The sequence below is a fragment of the Hyalella azteca genome, unplaced genomic scaffold (genome assembly GCF_000764305.2).
Source record: "Hyalella azteca isolate HAZT.00-mixed unplaced genomic scaffold, Hazt_2.0.2 contig2628, whole genome shotgun sequence".
NCBI lineage: Eukaryota > Metazoa > Arthropoda > Malacostraca > Amphipoda > Hyalellidae > Hyalella > Hyalella azteca.
Window position 1 is genome coordinate 104,060 of NW_025932895.1, and position 18,478 is coordinate 122,537.

Genomic DNA, 18,478 nt, shown 5'->3' on the forward strand with positions numbered 1-18,478 from the left:
GCCCAACGTTGCCGTGACCTCTGTAAGATCATGTAGTTTCCATCATGAAAATAATCTCCTACCGAATCTTTTGAAAGGGGCTACGGACAATTATTCGGATGGTACATTATTCTTTAAATAAAAGTAGCTTGAACTGAAGAGAACGAGTGTAATTTGCAATGACTGGCCCGTGCTTCTGAGCTTGCGCACTGGCCAGCATCTCCGCGTGCGCAGTGAAGCTCTGCGGCGCATCGCAGGGCTTCCCTCCGATTGCTCTCTACCAGCGTGCTCGTGATCCTCGTGCTCGTGCTCCTGCGTGCATATGCTCCAGCAAGCGAGTGCTCAGGTGTGCACGTGCTCGTGCTGCAGTGAGTCATGAAACTTTCTGGCCCTCAAGCCCTCTTGCTCCATAGTTTTCTAGCTCCCAAGCGCTGCTGCTCCATAGCTTTCTGGCTCCCAAGCCCTCCTGCTATCCAGTTCTCTGACTCTCAAGCGCTCCTGCTACACAGGTCTCTGACTCTCAAGCCCTCTTGCTCCGCAGGTCTCTGGCTGTCAAGCCTTCCTGCTTCACAGTTCTCTGGCTTTCAAGCTCCACAGCTGATGAATCATCAATCATATGCCTCGAGCTAGGAGTTCCTGCTCTCGAAGTTAAGTCTATAAAATGATGTCGATTATGATTGATTTGTCACTAGTATTTATTCAAAACTGATTTTCAATGATCTATATGTAATAATTGAGTTAATATTTCCGGCAGTCCTCGAACAGGGGATCAACCTTATATTTTCGCTGATCGTAAAATTTATTGTCATTTTTAAATGCTCTCCTAACATCTACTGGAATATAAAAAGTGGAATATATATAGATTTGAAAGCTTTTTTTGTAAGTTTTTCTTGTCTCCATTTTTTTCCATCTGACTTCGGTTAAACAATATCTACCATACAGGTGGCAGCATCATTCCCTGCATCTAAATACTCTTATGATTCAGTCATTTCGACTTTGACCGCCAACGGTCAATTGGTCCGGATTTGTTATGATCGTATATAGTTGATGTCTTTGCGATGCGTGGCGACGTAGTCGTGGAGTTCAGGGTAAGTTTTATTCACAGCTTTTAAACGGACCAATTAAGTTTAGTACTAGGGTAACATGGAGCAAAGGGACCACTGCGGGTCATGGGCCCATAGCGGATTTCCCGCTAAGTATGGCAGATATAGGCCCGTGCGCTCAACCGTCGGTCGACAGTTTCAGTCTGTTTCATAAGAGTGCAGTGTGCGTCTCTAAGTTGTATTGCTGGCCTGCGTTTGTAAGTTATTTGCGATTATCCATTTAGCCTAAATTAAAGTTTTTTTTGCAGCTAATAAAACAGATTCTGATCACTATAATTGAAGCTATTCAAAGTACTGTAAATTATATTTTGAAAGTAATGTTATTAGGATAATTTTTAGTTTTAGATTAGACTATTAACTTTAAAAATGAAATGTTGACTCGAGTTAACTTAAATGCTACCTAGCGAGGCAACGAACCCAGCGTGCCTACGGGGCTAAGCGCCCATGAATGGTGGGCTCATAACCCCAAAGTCGAGTGTTGCGTTTTACATCTTTGCATTTGTTTCAATGAGCTCTATAAAATATGACTAGCTTTTTCAATTACAAATTATATATTAAATTGTAAGATTTTGTAATTTGCCGCCTCAAGGCAGCAGCTTATAGTCATTAAATATTTATTGATTTTTAACTTTCTTGTGCTGTTGCAGCATTGCGTGTAACCAGAGGTGGGCAGTAGCGCGCTACATGTAGCGGCCGCTACATTTTCGGGAGCGGTAGCAGCGCTACAATCTAGTGGGTGTAGCGGTAGCGGTAGCGGCCGCTACATTTCAAAGAAGCGCTGCCCAGCTCTGCGTGTAACTATAACAGGAAAACCAATATAGGCAACTATACTGAAACTGAACTCCAGAATGCTTTGCAGGAAATTAAGAAAACAACTCTGCTGGAGATATTAGGATGATTTCAAACCTGGAAGACGAATGTCTATTTATGAAGTAGCCAGCATTGTTGGAGATGCTGATCTTAGAACTGCTATTCCAAAGAGCGGTGTAAATGGCCTCAAAGTGACAGGAATAGGGCCTTGTAGTAAAGACTTCTTTACTGACGAAAACTTCTTGGCAACAGAGTAGATCGAAGAGGCAAGGCCACCAAACGTGCAAAGCTCTAAGCAGGAAATCAACGTCAGAAATGAAGTCGCTCTAGTGCTTCACGACAACGCGGTGCTCTCAACTTTGGATGAAATCATTAGTAAGATTATTATTAGATTGGGAGTTACCCCTCTTAAAATATCAACTAAAAGAACAAGGACTCGAAAATGTGAAAAGGCAACACACCTTACCGTCAAAAACTTTCACATAAAGGAAAGTGCATTCAAGATATGAAAAGGAAAGCAAAAATAAGTTGAGAGCATCCGCTGATCCGCGTCCTGCAGTCGCCGAATCCACCACGATGATATTCAGAAGACGATGAATGGCCATGCTTGGCATGCGGGGAGCCGTTGCAGTTCTCGGGAGAAATGGATCCACTGCATGGCGTGCTCGAAATGAGCTCATTTGGACTACAAAATGTAGTCGGATGTATATTTGTCACAACTGTAATAGCGAAACTGATCAATGATGAAGAATATATTTTTTCACTAGCAAGTGGATGAACTGTATGCTATTCGCAGAATTAGTTGTTTTCTATACTCGAAATATTTTCCTGGTCAATGAAATATTTTTTCAGTCAGAAATAGATTTTTTCAAGCTGAGAATATATTTTTGTAAAGTTGGGGATAAACTTCTTCAAGATGCAATGGGCCCTTTCTGACACTTTTTAGAAAATAATTTTTCATTAAGAATTGAATAAATCTACAGCCGTCCAATTCACATCATACATTCTTTATTAGTTGTTATTTTAAAACCAAACAGCAGCAACCTTGTATCAATTAAAGTTTTATAAAAATATTCAGTTTAAAGAAAAGGGTGGGTCCGCTGCCCCATGTTACACTTTAATTCCAAAAGGATTTTGCTCGTGTGCGAATCGAGTGCTGATCGAAAATTTAACTACACAGTAAGAAGGAACCGCTGTTAGCTAATTACAATAAGGAAAAACAAACGAACGGGATAAGTCATCCTTTGTTCATTAATTACCTCATTTACAATATGTACACATGTAACAAACATCAGGTTTTGCACAGAATTTTCACAAGAACTCCGTAAGGATAGGTGTAAAATACCATCTAAGTTTGAACAGCGCTTCTATAATAAATACTTTATATAGGCCTCGGTAGAGACCGAGATCAAATATATGTGGAACCTCAAAGCCATACTTAAACACAAAGCTTTATGGGGTCCAGACAGGAGTCCTGTACCAGTGACAACATTGCTTGTGAGGATCAACATGCAACAAAAATTAATCAACGTGGTTGATGGAACATTTTTGCCTCGTGGTCGACAACAAGAAATAATCAGACTTTCAGAAAAAGTTTCTAAGTTTTGACTAAAATCGAATTCTTAATTTTTTTTTTCAACATTAAAAAGCATTCTAAACTTGCTCTTGCCTGTTGCTCTCAAGCTACGTGTACAAATATTCGAATGTTTCGGGATATTAACGATTTTATGATTTAAAATTTGATGTCGGATAAGCGGACAATTAAAAGCTTGCAACTAAACTAAACAATAGATTTTACTTCTAATACCAGAAATTACATGTTTGAGCAATAATAACGTGATTCAACTACTCAACTATTGAAATTTGCACAATGTTGCTCGTTGAAGTTTTTTGGCTCTAGAATTTGAGAATTGATACGAATATAAAAAATTAATACGATAAAAATGGCATTAAAGAAATGTATTGGTTTAGAAGCTAACAGAAACAATATCAGAAGAAATGAGGGCATATTTCCACACTGATTATTATTTTTTTAATAGGCATCGAATACTGAATAGTAAGCAACCACAAATCTAGGCGCATCATAGAAAGGGTACACCAATTTGTTCTGACTGTAACTAGAGTGTGGCATGCCCAACTATATTGAACTGTAATTCGTATTGGTCAATGTTACGCATTTTGACTCAGAGCAAGAGTTAGCGCAGCCCAATGTTATGTATTTGATTGAGCAGAGTTTGTTTGACCAAATATAGGTAACGCATATCCCAGTGTACAACGGAAGACAACTCCTACCATTTGCTACGACGACACGTTGTTGTGATCAAATTATTACAAAATTTAACCAAAAAACTGATGCAGAAGTAAATTTTGTGATCAATTATAATTGTAAATAAATTTAAAATTGCAAGATTGGTAATTTTAATTTAGTATCCCAAACAATCCATTAACAAAATTATTAACCAGTCTAAATTTATAAAAATTAAATATCTTAACGCGTAATTCAATAGACCGAGGGTCGATATGTATATAAAAACATAATTTCATCACACTAATTGCCTTACAAATATTGTTAAAATAGTCTGTCATGGATATATAGAGAAAATATGACTTAACAAATTCCTGTACAATTCAGCGAGATTCAGAACACATGTAAGCCAATAGGTAAGTAAAGCTCCAGAAATTGTCGGACTTTCGAATCACTAATGACTGAATAAAACATTTGTCTTTGTGTTAATGTCTGAAATTTGAGTAATTTAGTTTCCTAACACACACCCGATTGCTCGAATTCCCAAAGATCATTTTCCATTGATTTAAATTAATTCACGATTTAAAATATATTAGCGGCGTTATTTATAGCGTTCGTTTGTAAGCCTCGTGGGAGAGGAAACGATTGGTAAGTAATTTGGCCATTCATAGGATAGCCAAGCAAGGAACACGACATCATTACCATTTCCCACACCGACCGCAGCGTGAACTAGCGTGTCCTGAAGCTGATTTTCATGGAAAACCTAGCATGATCAAAGCTGTTCTTTCCTGACTCGCAAGTAATGCGCAGCGTTGCACAGATCGCTGCTATAAAATAACTAGCGTCTTTTGCTTCATCTTAGAGATCATTGCTTAACTTCGAACCGAGTCGTTTCCTGGGCACTTTGTTTCTATCTCTAGAGATAAAACAACTAATTTGATCAGAACACGTGACATGGGAAATTTTTTACGATGGATCATTTTCTAATCAAGTTAGGACATGAGTGCAAAAATTGTCATGGCAGGGAAAGGAGTGAAATGATAGGACGTGAGCGACACTAGTCAAAACTAATCGATAATAGGAACAATATTTTACCATGCACTCACAGGCGACGTCATCAAAACCTGGCCAAAACACCACCTAATTCTTAAAAATAAGAAATAAACTGACAATTGCACCAAATAAAATTTTCAGGTGGAGGAGTAGTAGAGAGTCTCAATTAAATAATTAGTTGAGATTAAATAATTTTGTCAATTAGTTAATTTAAAATTAATTTTGGTATAATGGGATTGTGTGCTATTCTTTTCTCATCAATGGAGTCTATAGCTGTAAAAGAGGGAAACTTGAAAAACCACCTCTACACTACAAGTCTTACTATTTCAACATCTGCATCCACTCATTTTAAACCAATGATTTTAATTTATCTAATTCGAAACAACTTTAAGAATCAATAATACTGTGTGATTATCAAATTATTTCACTATTATGAATAATACTACAAATAATCCATTTGTTTACTTATAAGGGCGTTTTCTCTTAATCCTTCATATGAGACAATACTTTCTTTTAATCCCTAAGTTTGACATAAACTCTTTGTGATGCTGCATAGTGAAGTGAATATATTAGGAGAGTTACGGCGAGCAGGCTGCCTGCTTGCCACTCAACGACGTCTTCATTATCAATACGGACTCTGATAAGTAATGGCGCTCAATAAATAACGGATGCAAACTGTACATCAATGAGTACGCACGACTTTTGCATCAGTAATAATAATAGTAATATTACTTACAAAATATACGCTATTGGCTTCACAAATCAATGGCAGAACGCAAGGAGCTGTACACTATCAACAACTTACACCGCACCAATAATAATAGGCAGTTCCTTAACTCCATAATCGCTTATCTTTACGAGAAGGAATGCGACTTATGCTTACAACTTCCTGGACGCACACTAAATTATTCTCAAATACAATACTGTGTGTCTCAATAATACGGAATTGTTAACAATGCTTATCCTACTCATTTTAATGATATATTTACATACGTTAGATATATAGGACGAGGGATCTAATTATGTTCTTCTAATAATGACGCGAAATCCTGCGGAGCATTAAAAAAGCTATTAATATCTAGATGCTCTATTTGTTGCTGGGGATTACTAGGGTTGTTTTTATTGGCGTTGGCGTTAGCAGTGTTCGTGTGGGAGGAAGAGTTAGCGGTGGTGGTGGATGTAGAGTTAGAGTTGCATGAGGGAGGGTTAGGAGTGAGTGGCTGAGAGATCCTACCGGTACTCGGAGGTCGCTGTTGTTGCTGACCATTAGAGGCGTTATTATTGTTATTATTAGAGGCTAAACTAGCACATGGAGTAGGAGTGCTCGACTTATTGAGGGAGTTATTATTAGGGACGCCAGCCATAGAAGTGGCAGGGTTAGAGCGAGAAGAACCAATTGTTGTGGGGACTAAATCGTTCATCATATTGGGGGTAGTCCCTCCAGGGGCGGAGTAACCCATGCTGGGGTTACTTAGGGGTCTACCAGGCCCTCCCATGGTCGCGGGGGAGCGCGGGTGTTGCATCATGGCGGCTGGGGAGCGTGGGTGACTCATACCACCCATGCTGGCGGGGCTATGGGCCTGACTCCCCATACCAGCCATGCTAGCAGGACTTGAGCCACCCATGTTACCCATGTTGGCAGGACTCATGGGATGACTTTGTCCTCCGTTCATTTGTACCATTCCTGCAGGACTTCTGGCACTAGGTATGCCTCCTACGACGCCTGAATTCCTTCCTGGCCCCGCACCCATCATGTGGGGACCAGAGGCACCCTGCATCTGGCCCGGTGGCACCATGGAGCCTGATGCTCCTTGGAGCGGCATCTGGGCCATGCTGCCCATTGGCGTCCCTGGAGCGGGGTATTGTGATGTGACTTGCGCTCCGCCCATGCCGCCGCTCTGGCTCATTTGCAGTCCCATCCGCACCTGCGGAATAAAGAAACATTAGAAACACGTCTACACGGAACCGTCTATCTTGTGAAAGGTCAAGAAAATTAGGCCGTAAAACCACTTAAAGATTTATTGTTACGGATTTATATGATGGAAAATAGAAATTTGATGCCCTAACGCTCGTGTTTTCGTATTCACAGAGAAATAATTTTCTTTCATATTAGTAACTGGAGGTTTCTTAGAATATCCAGATAATCGTTTTCTGTGGACAACTGCTGAAGTCGAAGCGGTAATGCTTGAAGATCAATGGAATACACTTCAAGAGCTGTGTGAAAAAATTCCTGAGGTCAGCAAAACCACAATTGACGAGATTTTCTCTGAAGATTTAGGCTGTCCAAAGGTCTGCGCAAGATGGGTGCCAAAAATGCTCACAGCAGACCACTAGCCACACGTGTCTGAAGCGGCCCAAGAATTTCTCGCTTTTAACGGAACAAACGAAGAGGAATTTCTGGATTTTGTTGTTACTGGTGACGATCCTTGGTCCCTGATCCATCTGTGTACCACCCCGGAGCTACACTCTTCTCCATACACTTGACAAAGTTCTTCGCGAATCCTTCGCCGACTTCTTCTCAGCGGCCAGGAAACGAATAACAGACCGAAAGTCGCAGCTGGTTCGAGACGCAAGAGAACACTCCTTCCCTGACGCCTGTTGAGGCAAGACTAAACGTTGCAGAGTGCAGACACGCTGGCTTGGAGTTGGAGAAGCAAACAACCTGCCTCTCTTGCGTTGCCCGGTGCCCCGCATAGAAACGATCCTAGCGCCAGCAGCAGTCCGTGGAACTTATTGTACGGACACGTCTCGTAAGTCACGTTTTCTTTTATATTACATTATAGCGTGTGAATTCCGTCGATTGGCGTTTGAGATTACAGGAACAACTCTATATAAGCGAAAAAAACTTTTCTTTTGCGGCAAATTCGTTTGAAAAGCTTACTAAAACTAAAGCGAATTACAGCCAAGGCTTAATAAGAACCAGAACTTTTTGATGCTCGTGACATTCATTTCTTGGGCTATGCAGCTGCATACAAGGGAATTTTCACGCTTTCAGTAAATGTATTCAGTATACGACTCAGAATACATCATCTTAACTTTTTTAGAGCTCAGAGTACATCATGTTTCTTCCTACTATTCCGTAGTTGGACTTAACGTAAAAAAAGTACTGATTAGGCACAAATCTTCTTGTACTCGTGTATTATTCCACCCATTTTCCGTGTTTTTTTTTTCGTTTTGGCCGTTGATTTTACGACGCTTCGATGTTTTTTCCGGATATGAACAACAGGGTTAAAACGCAGTAAAGACAGTGGGAAATAAAAACGAGCCTACTTAATATATTTATTTACAAGCTAAAACAACACCCGCCAACATGATTTGTTGCACATGGAAAAGGATTGCAAATCAAAGATACAAAACCAGAAAAAAATCAATTCCTTCTGGTTTTCACTTTGATTGATACAAATGTCATAGGGGACCAAGTACGTTTTCAGCATCGAACACACGATGTTTGCTGCTCAATCTATGGAAATTTTTCTGTTTAATTTGAAAATTTATTTCAAACTCTAGAACCCACAGAAAACCTAGAACTGATTTTTGTTCTGCAGCTACCAGGCAGTTATTTAATCCTTCGTCTCCTGACGGTAGAGAACTCTGGTGATAAGGCCTTTAGATGCAGCAAGCATTGAACACTGTTATGGTGGTCATAGACAAGCGGTTAAGGCTCATTTTGAGTGCTCGTCTGTCGTCTCTGCTCCTAAGGCTTAGCTTCACTAACATTCAACTCCACCAGCAAATGAAATAAAGTCCAGTGTAATATTCTGAAAATATAAAGCTAGTTATTACTTATGTCTGCAAATGAATAACTTAATTTGCAAGAGAAAGACGTTTACTCATCACCACCATTCTAGTAGCAACACTCCAGAACCCGTTTGCACAGACTCGTGTTTATTAGTAGAATAACTCCTAATTATGTTAGCAGAAGAACTCCTAATTATGTTAGTTGAAGAACTCCTAAGGAACAAACTCGGAATCAGATAATGAGCCACAGCCTAAAGCACTGGCCATCAAAGTCACTTAAATAACAATAAAAATGTCGCTAAAATCACGGTACATTCTACACTGGTAAAATCTCTGCATAATCTTACTATTTAACAATGAATTTCCTGCGGATTTTAATTTCTAAACTTAGACAACAAATTAGTAATGTTAATAAAATGTCAGCATTTGTAAAAGTATGAACAAGCACCAATGATGCTCGTCATTTTTGTCAAGATGGAACTGAAGCGCGGCTACAGAACTATTGCTTAATGAGGACGGAAGTCGTAAACTTATTAACTATGCTTCAGAACTATTGCTTAATGAGGGCATGCGTCGTAAACTTATTAACTATGCTTAAGAACTATTGCTTAATGAGGACGGGAGTCGTAAACTTATTAACTATATCAGGGTTGGTAAAGGGAAATTCAGTAGTAAAAATGTTCCTATGCTATGGATGACCTCACATATTGGATTCAAATCTTAGGACAAGAGGATTCAAACGTGCAGCCTCCACATGCTGTTAACTTTAGTCATTTGAGTACGAGGCAACCGCATAGCATGAGGGAAAGAAGGGGTCAATTTGTTTTCTTACATTTCTAGAAGGCTGTCAATCAATTGTTCATCTGTGCAAACGGGTCCTTGAGTGTTGTTACTAGAATGGGCCGGTGCTACATGACCGTTAGTTGCCCAAGTACTCGTAGGCTCGACCCCATCATATAGAAAGTCCAACAGCTCTCTTATGCGCTCTCCTTTGTCTTCACTTTGGTCACAAGATGAAGCTAAATTATTAGCGCAGACCATTTCAGGCCTCGTAGGACGGCTTGTGCCTTGTGGCACTAATGAATCGCGGTCCTACTGAACACCAGCAATGATCGGTCTAATAAGTGTAGACATCATTTGAACACCATTAGCATGAAATTGAATACGTCCCATTCCAGAGCAGGACTGTGGCAAACTCATTGCAATCAAGCTCTCAGTTGTTTCATCGCTCAAGAATCGAGGCGATAGGCTCCAAGTTCCACTGTCTGGAGACGAGTTTGGAACTGAATCTTGACTGAGATCTATAGTCGGTGGAGGATTGTTAGACAGAGAGCTAATGCTAACCAAGTTTTGCATGGAAGTAGAAGTCGGCGGAGGATGAGAAACAGAGCTAGTGCTAGCCAAGTTTTCCATGGAAGTAGCAGTCGGCGGAGGATTGCCAGAAAGAGGCACAATTTTAGTGCCTGAATTCTTTGGAGGTCGACCTCTCTTCCTGCGAATTTGCGCCGTTCCGAGCTGAGGGGAATTTTTGTTCTTCCTAGACCCTTTCTTCACCGCCGGACTTGGAGTAAAATTCACACCATGAGCCGCCGTATAGCCATATTGGTTGATATGGTAAGGATAGTTGACATTCCGGGCGATAACATGAAAGCTCACCTGCCCTGGAGCCAAAGCTCCTGGCATGCCGGCTATTCTGGATGTAGGATTCATTCCAGGGCCTTGCATGCCAGATGCCATGCCGGGCTGCATGGGGCCAGCCATGCCGGGCTGCATGGGACCAGCCATGCCAGGTGCCATGGGACCTCCCATACCAGGCTGCATCGCCGCCATATTGCCTTGCATGTTGGCAGACATGCCCGGCCCTGCCATCATTGGCATCATCTGAGAAGGATTTCTTGCCATGCCCATCATCTGAGAGTTTTGTCCCATCATGCCAGCTGCACAAATAAAAGGCGGTCAGTACCAACTATATCGGATTATAATGAGCTATATTAATCAAAAACACAAAGAAAAGTGTCGTGCAGAACCAAATAACAATTAATTTCACAAAAGAATTAGAAATATGACAAAAAACCTAGAAATGCTGGACAAATCTGGAAGGTGCTGGAATGTTTATAATAATAAGAGTATTAAAACGTAAAATTTGCTCCACGTAACATCGAGTAGGATGTTGAAATATTGTAAACTTACTTGCATTGCTAGGCATAGAAACAAAATAAATAAGATAAATAAGAGTGTACTATGCTCTTAGCTTGGACAAAAATTTAGGAGCGAATTTGAAGTCTATAATTTAAAAGGCATATTAGAGACTTGATGACACAAAGTCTGCTAAAAAACACATTACGTAGTCGTCATAAGTATTTAACAAATGACATTTTCAAACGAAAAACTTAAATTAGTAATTTTTATACAGAGATAGTAAATGCCAATATTAGCTAACCAGTAAGAAATACTTCCGCATTGTAATTCAACCTTGGCTGAAGAGTACTAGCCTTGCTGCTGCTGATGATGTGGATGGCTGGGATACCCTGATGGCCGCATCATCATGCCAGTCTGGCCGCGCTGCATCATCATGTTGCTCCACTCGGGTCGGCCTGACTGCATCTGGGGTACGAGGCCCCCTGGACCGACGTTGACATTAGGGGGGCAGGAGCGTTGATGTTGCTGCATCATGGCGGCGCGGCTCGCGACCGAACATTGACCGCCCACGTTGGAGTGGACGGCAGACATGCCGCCTGCTGATGTCATGGTGCACGCCATGGAAGAAGCTGGGCACATCGATGTCATTGCAAGAGACGTCGCGAGACTTGTGCTGGGGGCAGTTGAAGAAACAGTGCCTACAGCCCCTCCTGGTTTCATGGAAGGTAGACTTGGAGGCAGACTTTGCTGCTGCTGAACCATGCCACTTGCATTTGATGTAGGACCTCCAGCACCCAGCATCGACGACGGTACAGCTCCCGTGGGGGTACCATTGCCCAAGTTAACCATGTTACCTCCAGCCATGCCAGGTCGGAGCCCCGGCCTCATGTTGCCATAAACCATCTGGCCCATACCTGGCCCCATGGCCTGGGGCATCGGTTGGGCCATCATCTGCTGCTGTTGTTGCTGCATGATATTAGTAGCGTGGCGGTATTCAGGAGGTGGAGGTCGTGTCATCATCTGGCCATTTTGGCTCATCATTAAGCTGTGTTGACCTGGAGTCATGGCACGCATCATGGACGGACCCATCATTTGGTTGGGGTACCTTGGAGGCTGGGACTGGCCCATGCCAGAAAATTGTGCAGGGTAATACATTTCTTGGGACATCTTGCCATCCGCACTCATCGACGGAACCATCTGCGCACACAAAAATTAGAAATCAGTCAACTGCTGGAAACTTGCGATTTAAATTATTATAAATGTAGTCTGTTACTTATATAAATTATTATGTCTTGAGTAAAATCATTTATATGAATGTTTCATATTTCATATTTAATGTTAATACATGGCAAATATGTAGTATTAGTGGTATCTGGGAACATCAAAGTGATTCTCGATGACAAAAATTTGAGAAACATTAATTTGAAGAAATAGCAAGATTTCATACCTCTAAAATTGTTTTGCTCATTTCACTTTGAAGAAATACTTGGGAAAGATTGAGGTATACAAATAAATTCAGAATTTAAAAAATATTTTCAAATCAAGAAGAGAATCTGATTAGCAATGAAATTTGCATTCTTAGTCAACACTTAAAATGTACCTACTGCACAACTTTGGCTGATAAAGTTCAATGTTACAAGGACTACGGTACTTTCAAATGCATTACATGCAAAACAAATTGAATTGAAATGGAAGGGGGTTCAAAATAATTGCAAGAGAAGGGATATAATACCTGTGCTCCTGGTGAGAGTGATGATGGTCGGTGATAGGCTGGTCGCACACCACTTGGTCCTCTCATGGGCATGGCTCCATACTGCCCCATGGCACCTGCCCCAGGCTGGCCTCCATAGCTCGCCATGGGTGACATTCTTGAGAAGCCTCCTTGCATCCCGCCCATCATTGCAGCTGGTCCTCCTGCAGCACTTTGTTGCATTGACATCATCTGTTGCATGTGCGGCATCTGATGGTGTTGTTGCATGGAGTTCATGTCGCCAGAGGAGACATTAACCATACCATTAGTATTTGTAACAGGGCCGACATTGGACTGAGCATGAGCTTGATTTTGCTGTGGGCCATTAGCTTGAGTTCCGTTACCAAGTTGAGGCTGGAGGCCAGTTTGTTGCTGGGGAAGCTGCTGGTGAGGAACTATTTGTGGGTTCATTTGGCCTTGGAGCATATGCGAGGGGGTGGGTGCTTTTGGCAAAGTGTGCGGAGTTGTGGTTTGAGTAACCATGACTGAAGAGTTACTACCTCCTATATTCGACATTTGAGAACTTTGACTAGAGGGTATTGATAGCGCCGATTGCTGCTGCTGCTGCTGTTGAAGATGATGCGGCATACTTGAAGCTGTAGATATTGAGATTGCTTGCTGTGGATGCATGTTAGCTTGACCATGTTGAGGTTGCTGCATTTGCATACCAGAATTATTTAGCTGTATCTGCATTTGTTGCTGCTGATGTAACATCTGTCTTTTCTTCAGGTCCATTTCATTCATTGATGATGGATTCTGTGTGTTATACATGGAATTCATGTTTGAATTCATTCCTTGGGCATACATAGGATGATTAGGAACATTTTGCCTAATAGCTTGTGAATTTGTGACAGAAAAAGGTACGAAATCATTGAAGCCTTGAGCACGACCTGGTCCAACGACAGGGCCGATTTGCTGCTTCTGATGAACTTGGGCCATATTTTTTAGAGTGGTTGCAGCAGGGCTGTCACCAGCTTGAGGAGGCAAGCCCGGCATGACAGTAGGTATTCCTCCAACATGGACTTTAGACATCGACGACGGAGTATTTTGAAAAGGACCAGGAGAGCTCGTAGACGTTTGTACTGTAGAAGATGTGGGAAACTGTGAAGCTTGGCTCAAAGCCTGAGGATTACTATAACCCTGTTGGAAGGAGGCAGGAGATGGGACGGAACTTGGTGGATTGCTTGTTGCAGTCATTGTTTGTGATTGTGGCATTCTTATTGTGGTAGTAGGTTCCTGCTGCTGTTGAGATAGTTGCTGCAACATGCTGGGACTGGTGCTGCTGTTTGTCAAAACACCCACAGTTCCACCATCACTGCTGACACTAGTGGCCTCTCCGTTCTCAAGAACCAAACTAAAGGGATCACAGTCGTTACCTAATGAAAAGCCAGAGGCATTGCTGTTTTCTGGGCGAACATCACTCATGTCAAGGTCTTCGCTTTGGATCAAGTCAAAATCTATGTCACGGAACGCATCTTCAAAGGACTCGAGATCTTCAATATCAAACTCTTCCTTTTTAACATCTTCAAAGAAGTTTGAAGGAAGAAGATTACCAGGAAAGCTGCTGTCCACGCTATTCACAGCAGGTACCTGGGCTAGGGGTGAATCACTTCTTTTCAAAGCATGCAGTTGCTGCACGATTTGAAATTCAGTTATGTCTACATTGGGACCATTTGAAGAATTATTTCCAGTTGAAGATGATGCAGTATTGTTGGACACAAAAGTTGCCACATTACTATTTAGGCTACTAGAGCCTGAGGTTGAGGTCGTGTTTATGATATGAGCAGGGCCTGTGAGTCTTGGTTTCTTTGCTGGGTTTTCAGGAGGGTCGTCATTTGTAGCTTCGTGGCCACGAGCCAACATTTTACTTTGCTGGAAATAAAAAAAATTCAATGAACAGTATGAAATGCCATTAATGCCAATGCAACTAAAATAACTACATTACATACCTTACCAATCATGAATGTGGATCAAGACTTCATATATCAATTCAAATATTAATCTAAGGTCTTCTACTCAGAAAAAAATACAAAAATTACTCTTTTTCTGTGTGGGTATTAGTTGATATAAATAAAATTGACATTTCTTAGAGAGTTTACCAACAGTGAGCAGCAATCTAGTTTGAAATTTATCTCCAAATAAAGCCAAAGCAACTAGCAGGTAGTGAGACAATAATATGGTGAAAACAAATGGTAATGTTACGACTGCAGATGGATCTAGAGCTCAACCCTCAATGAATAACTTGAGTAATATGTTAAAATTTTAAACCCAGAAAATTAGTTGCAGCCCATTTGATGCACAATACAAAGAATTCAAATAAATATATAACCTAATGCACACAATTGTGCGTGATAACTTACCCCCATGTTTGCTTGAGGTTGGTCTAATTTCTTTTCTTTCTTAGTTGAATTCTTCTTGGTTTTTGATTCGATGTGCCTTTGTTTCAAGGCCAGAGTCCTCTTATGTTCAGTGTCGTAAACTGCCGGAAAAGTAGCCTCAATGTGAGCAGCTATAGTGTTGTGCTCAGTTCGGTACTGGCTTATTCGACGTTTCAGGCGATCTACAACCACTTGTCGGCCTTGTTGAAACTCGGCCATAGTAGTAGCATCGAGGGGATCATTGGGTGCCTGTGCTAGGCCTGCTACATCACATGTAGAAGGACCGGCCACAGCAGGACCTGCTAGCACAGGTGATAAACACGTTGTAGATAAGGCCAGTGTAGAATAAGTGCTTGCAATCCTTTCAAATTAGCTGAGAATGTCTTCTTTTCTTCTTGTGAGATAATTCACTGGCATCAATTAGAGAAAAGCCGTGAGAATGGAATTGTGCTTTTTCAGCGGCTGAGGGTCCTGCACAGAACAACAGGAATAAATAATTTGCAACAAATAAGAGGTAACTTCATTTATCTAAGTAAAATAGAAATCGAAAGACAACTTAGTAATGAAATAGTACAAGTGAAAATCTCTGTGTCATAATTCAATAAGAAAGTTTTTTATGAATTTTATTTTCATACATGTTTTTTGGTAGTTATTATCAATTTTTTATGCTTATGTTTTTTGAAGATGTTCTTTTTAGCATTATATTTTTGATAAGTGGCTGAAAAGACAGAAATACATTAGAATACCTATTCTAGGCTAGATAATGAGAATATCATAAATTTAATTAAGATAATCTGACATTCTAAAGTAATGCATTTCAACAGCAGTTTCTCTTTACATAGCTACAGTATGAAAATATTCTGTGAAATGATTATGCCCCATTAATGAGCATAATTTCATATTAATTTGCTTCTGCATTCACATCAATTAATCAGCATCAGTGCTATCTACTTCTAGTAGTGACAGCAATATTAAATGTATGAGTGATGGCAGCAGTGATGCAGACCTACAGTTAAGTGTGAGGGCATGGGTGCTGGATGTGAATGGATGTACATACAGGGAGTGTGAGTAGAAACAATGAGTATTTTATGGTCATGTGGGTACATAATAGGATTGGATTGAAATGATTTTGGGTTCATGGAAGCTGTGACTGAGATTGCAAAGAGGTATTCAAAGAGTGCGTGGAGGCTGTGTCATAATCAGAGAAATAAATGCCAAACATATATAAACCTCATATATACCTCATATGCATGGAAAAAATGTATCTCGGGCTTTTTGGATCAATGGCACTGTTCACGTGCATGTATAATGAAGAAATTTTGCCAAATATATACCTATGTCAGCACACAAGCAGTCATTGTTGGCTGACATATTGGGTGATATCTGATACATTCCATGCCCCATAGTATCCTGGGTCCCTCAGGACGGAACAAGCCACTACTAACTATTTGAATCTTAAAACTTTCTGGATAAGATGAGACATTGATTTATGAGAAGAATATATCAACTCTGTGATGGTATTATTGCACTTGCAGGTCAATGTTCTTACATTCAGTGTTTTTGTCATCATCTGGACTATATTTTTCAATATTTTTTACAGAAAGGTAAGAGCCTAATTAACTAAAGACAGGGTATCTTCCAAAAGAAGAACATCTGCAAGGATATTTTCTTCCAGGAGAAAATAGGGATGAGATCAGCTAATTTTATAAAGGTACACCCAATGGAAATGACAAGCAATTCTTGAAGATGAATCGCAATATCTGACCACCGACTACTCCAGTGGATGGTGCCATGTGTTCACCCGGCGTTGACGTACAGAGCCGTCACCTGTCGCCCGTGGCGCGATCTCGACGGCGATGTTTTGAGCAGGAGACTTCAGTCGTCTCGACTTGGTCGGCCGGGCTCATGGTCGGAGCTGCCGGTGGATGATCTAGCAAAACTCTACGACATCGAATTGACATCTTTACTCGACGACCTCATTCCTGCACGAACTGTTCGTGTCCCCCAGCGAGCCTCCGACCCGTGGTTTGACGACGAATGTCGCGCCTCGAAGCGTGGTGTTCGGCCTGTCTCTTATACACATCTAGATGTGTATAAGAGACAGGGCCAGAACATGGAATGGTCTGCCAGCATCGGTGACATCTGCTTCTTCGCTGCCGTTGTTTCGTCGACGCCTAAAAACAGAACTTTTCCGTAGAGCCTTTGAATCTTAGGCCTAGCTGTCATCTAATCCATCATGCATATTAGTGGTTTGGTATAGATGTTGTTTGTTCTAGCATAGACGTCATCAGTCTTGGCACATGTCCTCTGTTTTAGCATAGACGCCATCTGTTTTTATCCTTTCGGGTCTTTTTAAGCCGCTTGTAACGTGCCCTCGAAGTTCGATGTGAACGAGACGCCACGACAATCTCTTCGTGGAATAATGAATGCAACAACAATGTTGAGAACCAGAATAATGCAGATGTAGAAAGATAAAATAAATTTATGTTCCTCCTGAAAGAGTTTCATCAGAGAAGAAAAATAGAGTAGGTATCCAATTATTAGTAAAATAACAGCCATTTGGAATTTTAAGCTTGATTGTGAGTCATGATGTTGTGGAATACTTGATGGAAATACTTTGTAGAAACATGCCTTGCAGTGGATTACTAATCCAATTTTGAGCCCAAATCTAAACTAGACAAGAAACTGCCGAGATTCCCAAATTTCTGGCTTTTATTTATGCCAAAAACTACACTGGAGCAATCACAAAACTGCAGATAGGTAACAAACTAAACTGCATCCTCAGGTAATGAACAGGTTCTGCTCCAGGAGGCTGCTAGCAAGTACATTTATACTTATTTTATTTATTTATGTCCACAGTGGGACATGCAGTATGTTTTAGTTATGATACAACCAGCTATAAAACCACTATAGCAATTGTTCACTGCATGCAATGCACTGCTCATGTTTGCTTCTGCTGCTGCCACTTGGCTGGCATGGAACTATCATTTTGAACTGACTTTTTGTTGAACAAGTATTTCTTGAGGAGCCAATGCAAAAACCAAAGAACCTCAGTTAGCAAAGGCTTTGGAAAATGAAAAAATTTTTTAACAACAAAGTATTTTGCAGATAATATACCCCTGTTAATGAAAAAATATTTAGTTAACAAAGAACTTACGCATCATCACCCGACACGTGACTCAGCTTATGAGACAACTCCTTCAAAAGACTCGTTTTAATTAGATGTTCATTATCTTTTTCTGTTCACATCCATCTTGTTTGATGATCTTTGCTCTTTATTTGA

General features: G+C 40.8%; 1 protein-coding gene across 1 annotated transcript in view; it reads right to left on the reverse strand.

Annotated features, from left to right (window-relative positions):
• Positions 1-5,364: 5,364 nt before the first annotated feature.
• LOC108674221 (histone-lysine N-methyltransferase 2D) overlaps positions 5,365-18,478 on the reverse strand; it is a 52,249-nt gene continuing 39,135 nt past the window's right edge. Inside the window, exons 4-8 of the mRNA XM_018162151.2 lie at positions 15,178-15,666; positions 12,800-14,689; positions 11,421-12,264; positions 10,585-10,865; positions 5,365-7,115 (exon numbers count right to left, since the gene is read on the reverse strand). Coding sequence (XP_018017640.1) covers positions 6,207-7,115; positions 10,585-10,865; positions 11,421-12,264; positions 12,800-14,689; positions 15,178-15,414 — 4,161 coding nt within the window. The 5' untranslated portion in view covers positions 15,415-15,666 and the 3' untranslated portion in view covers positions 5,365-6,206. The remainder of the gene's footprint in view (positions 7,116-10,584; positions 10,866-11,420; positions 12,265-12,799; positions 14,690-15,177; positions 15,667-18,478) is intronic.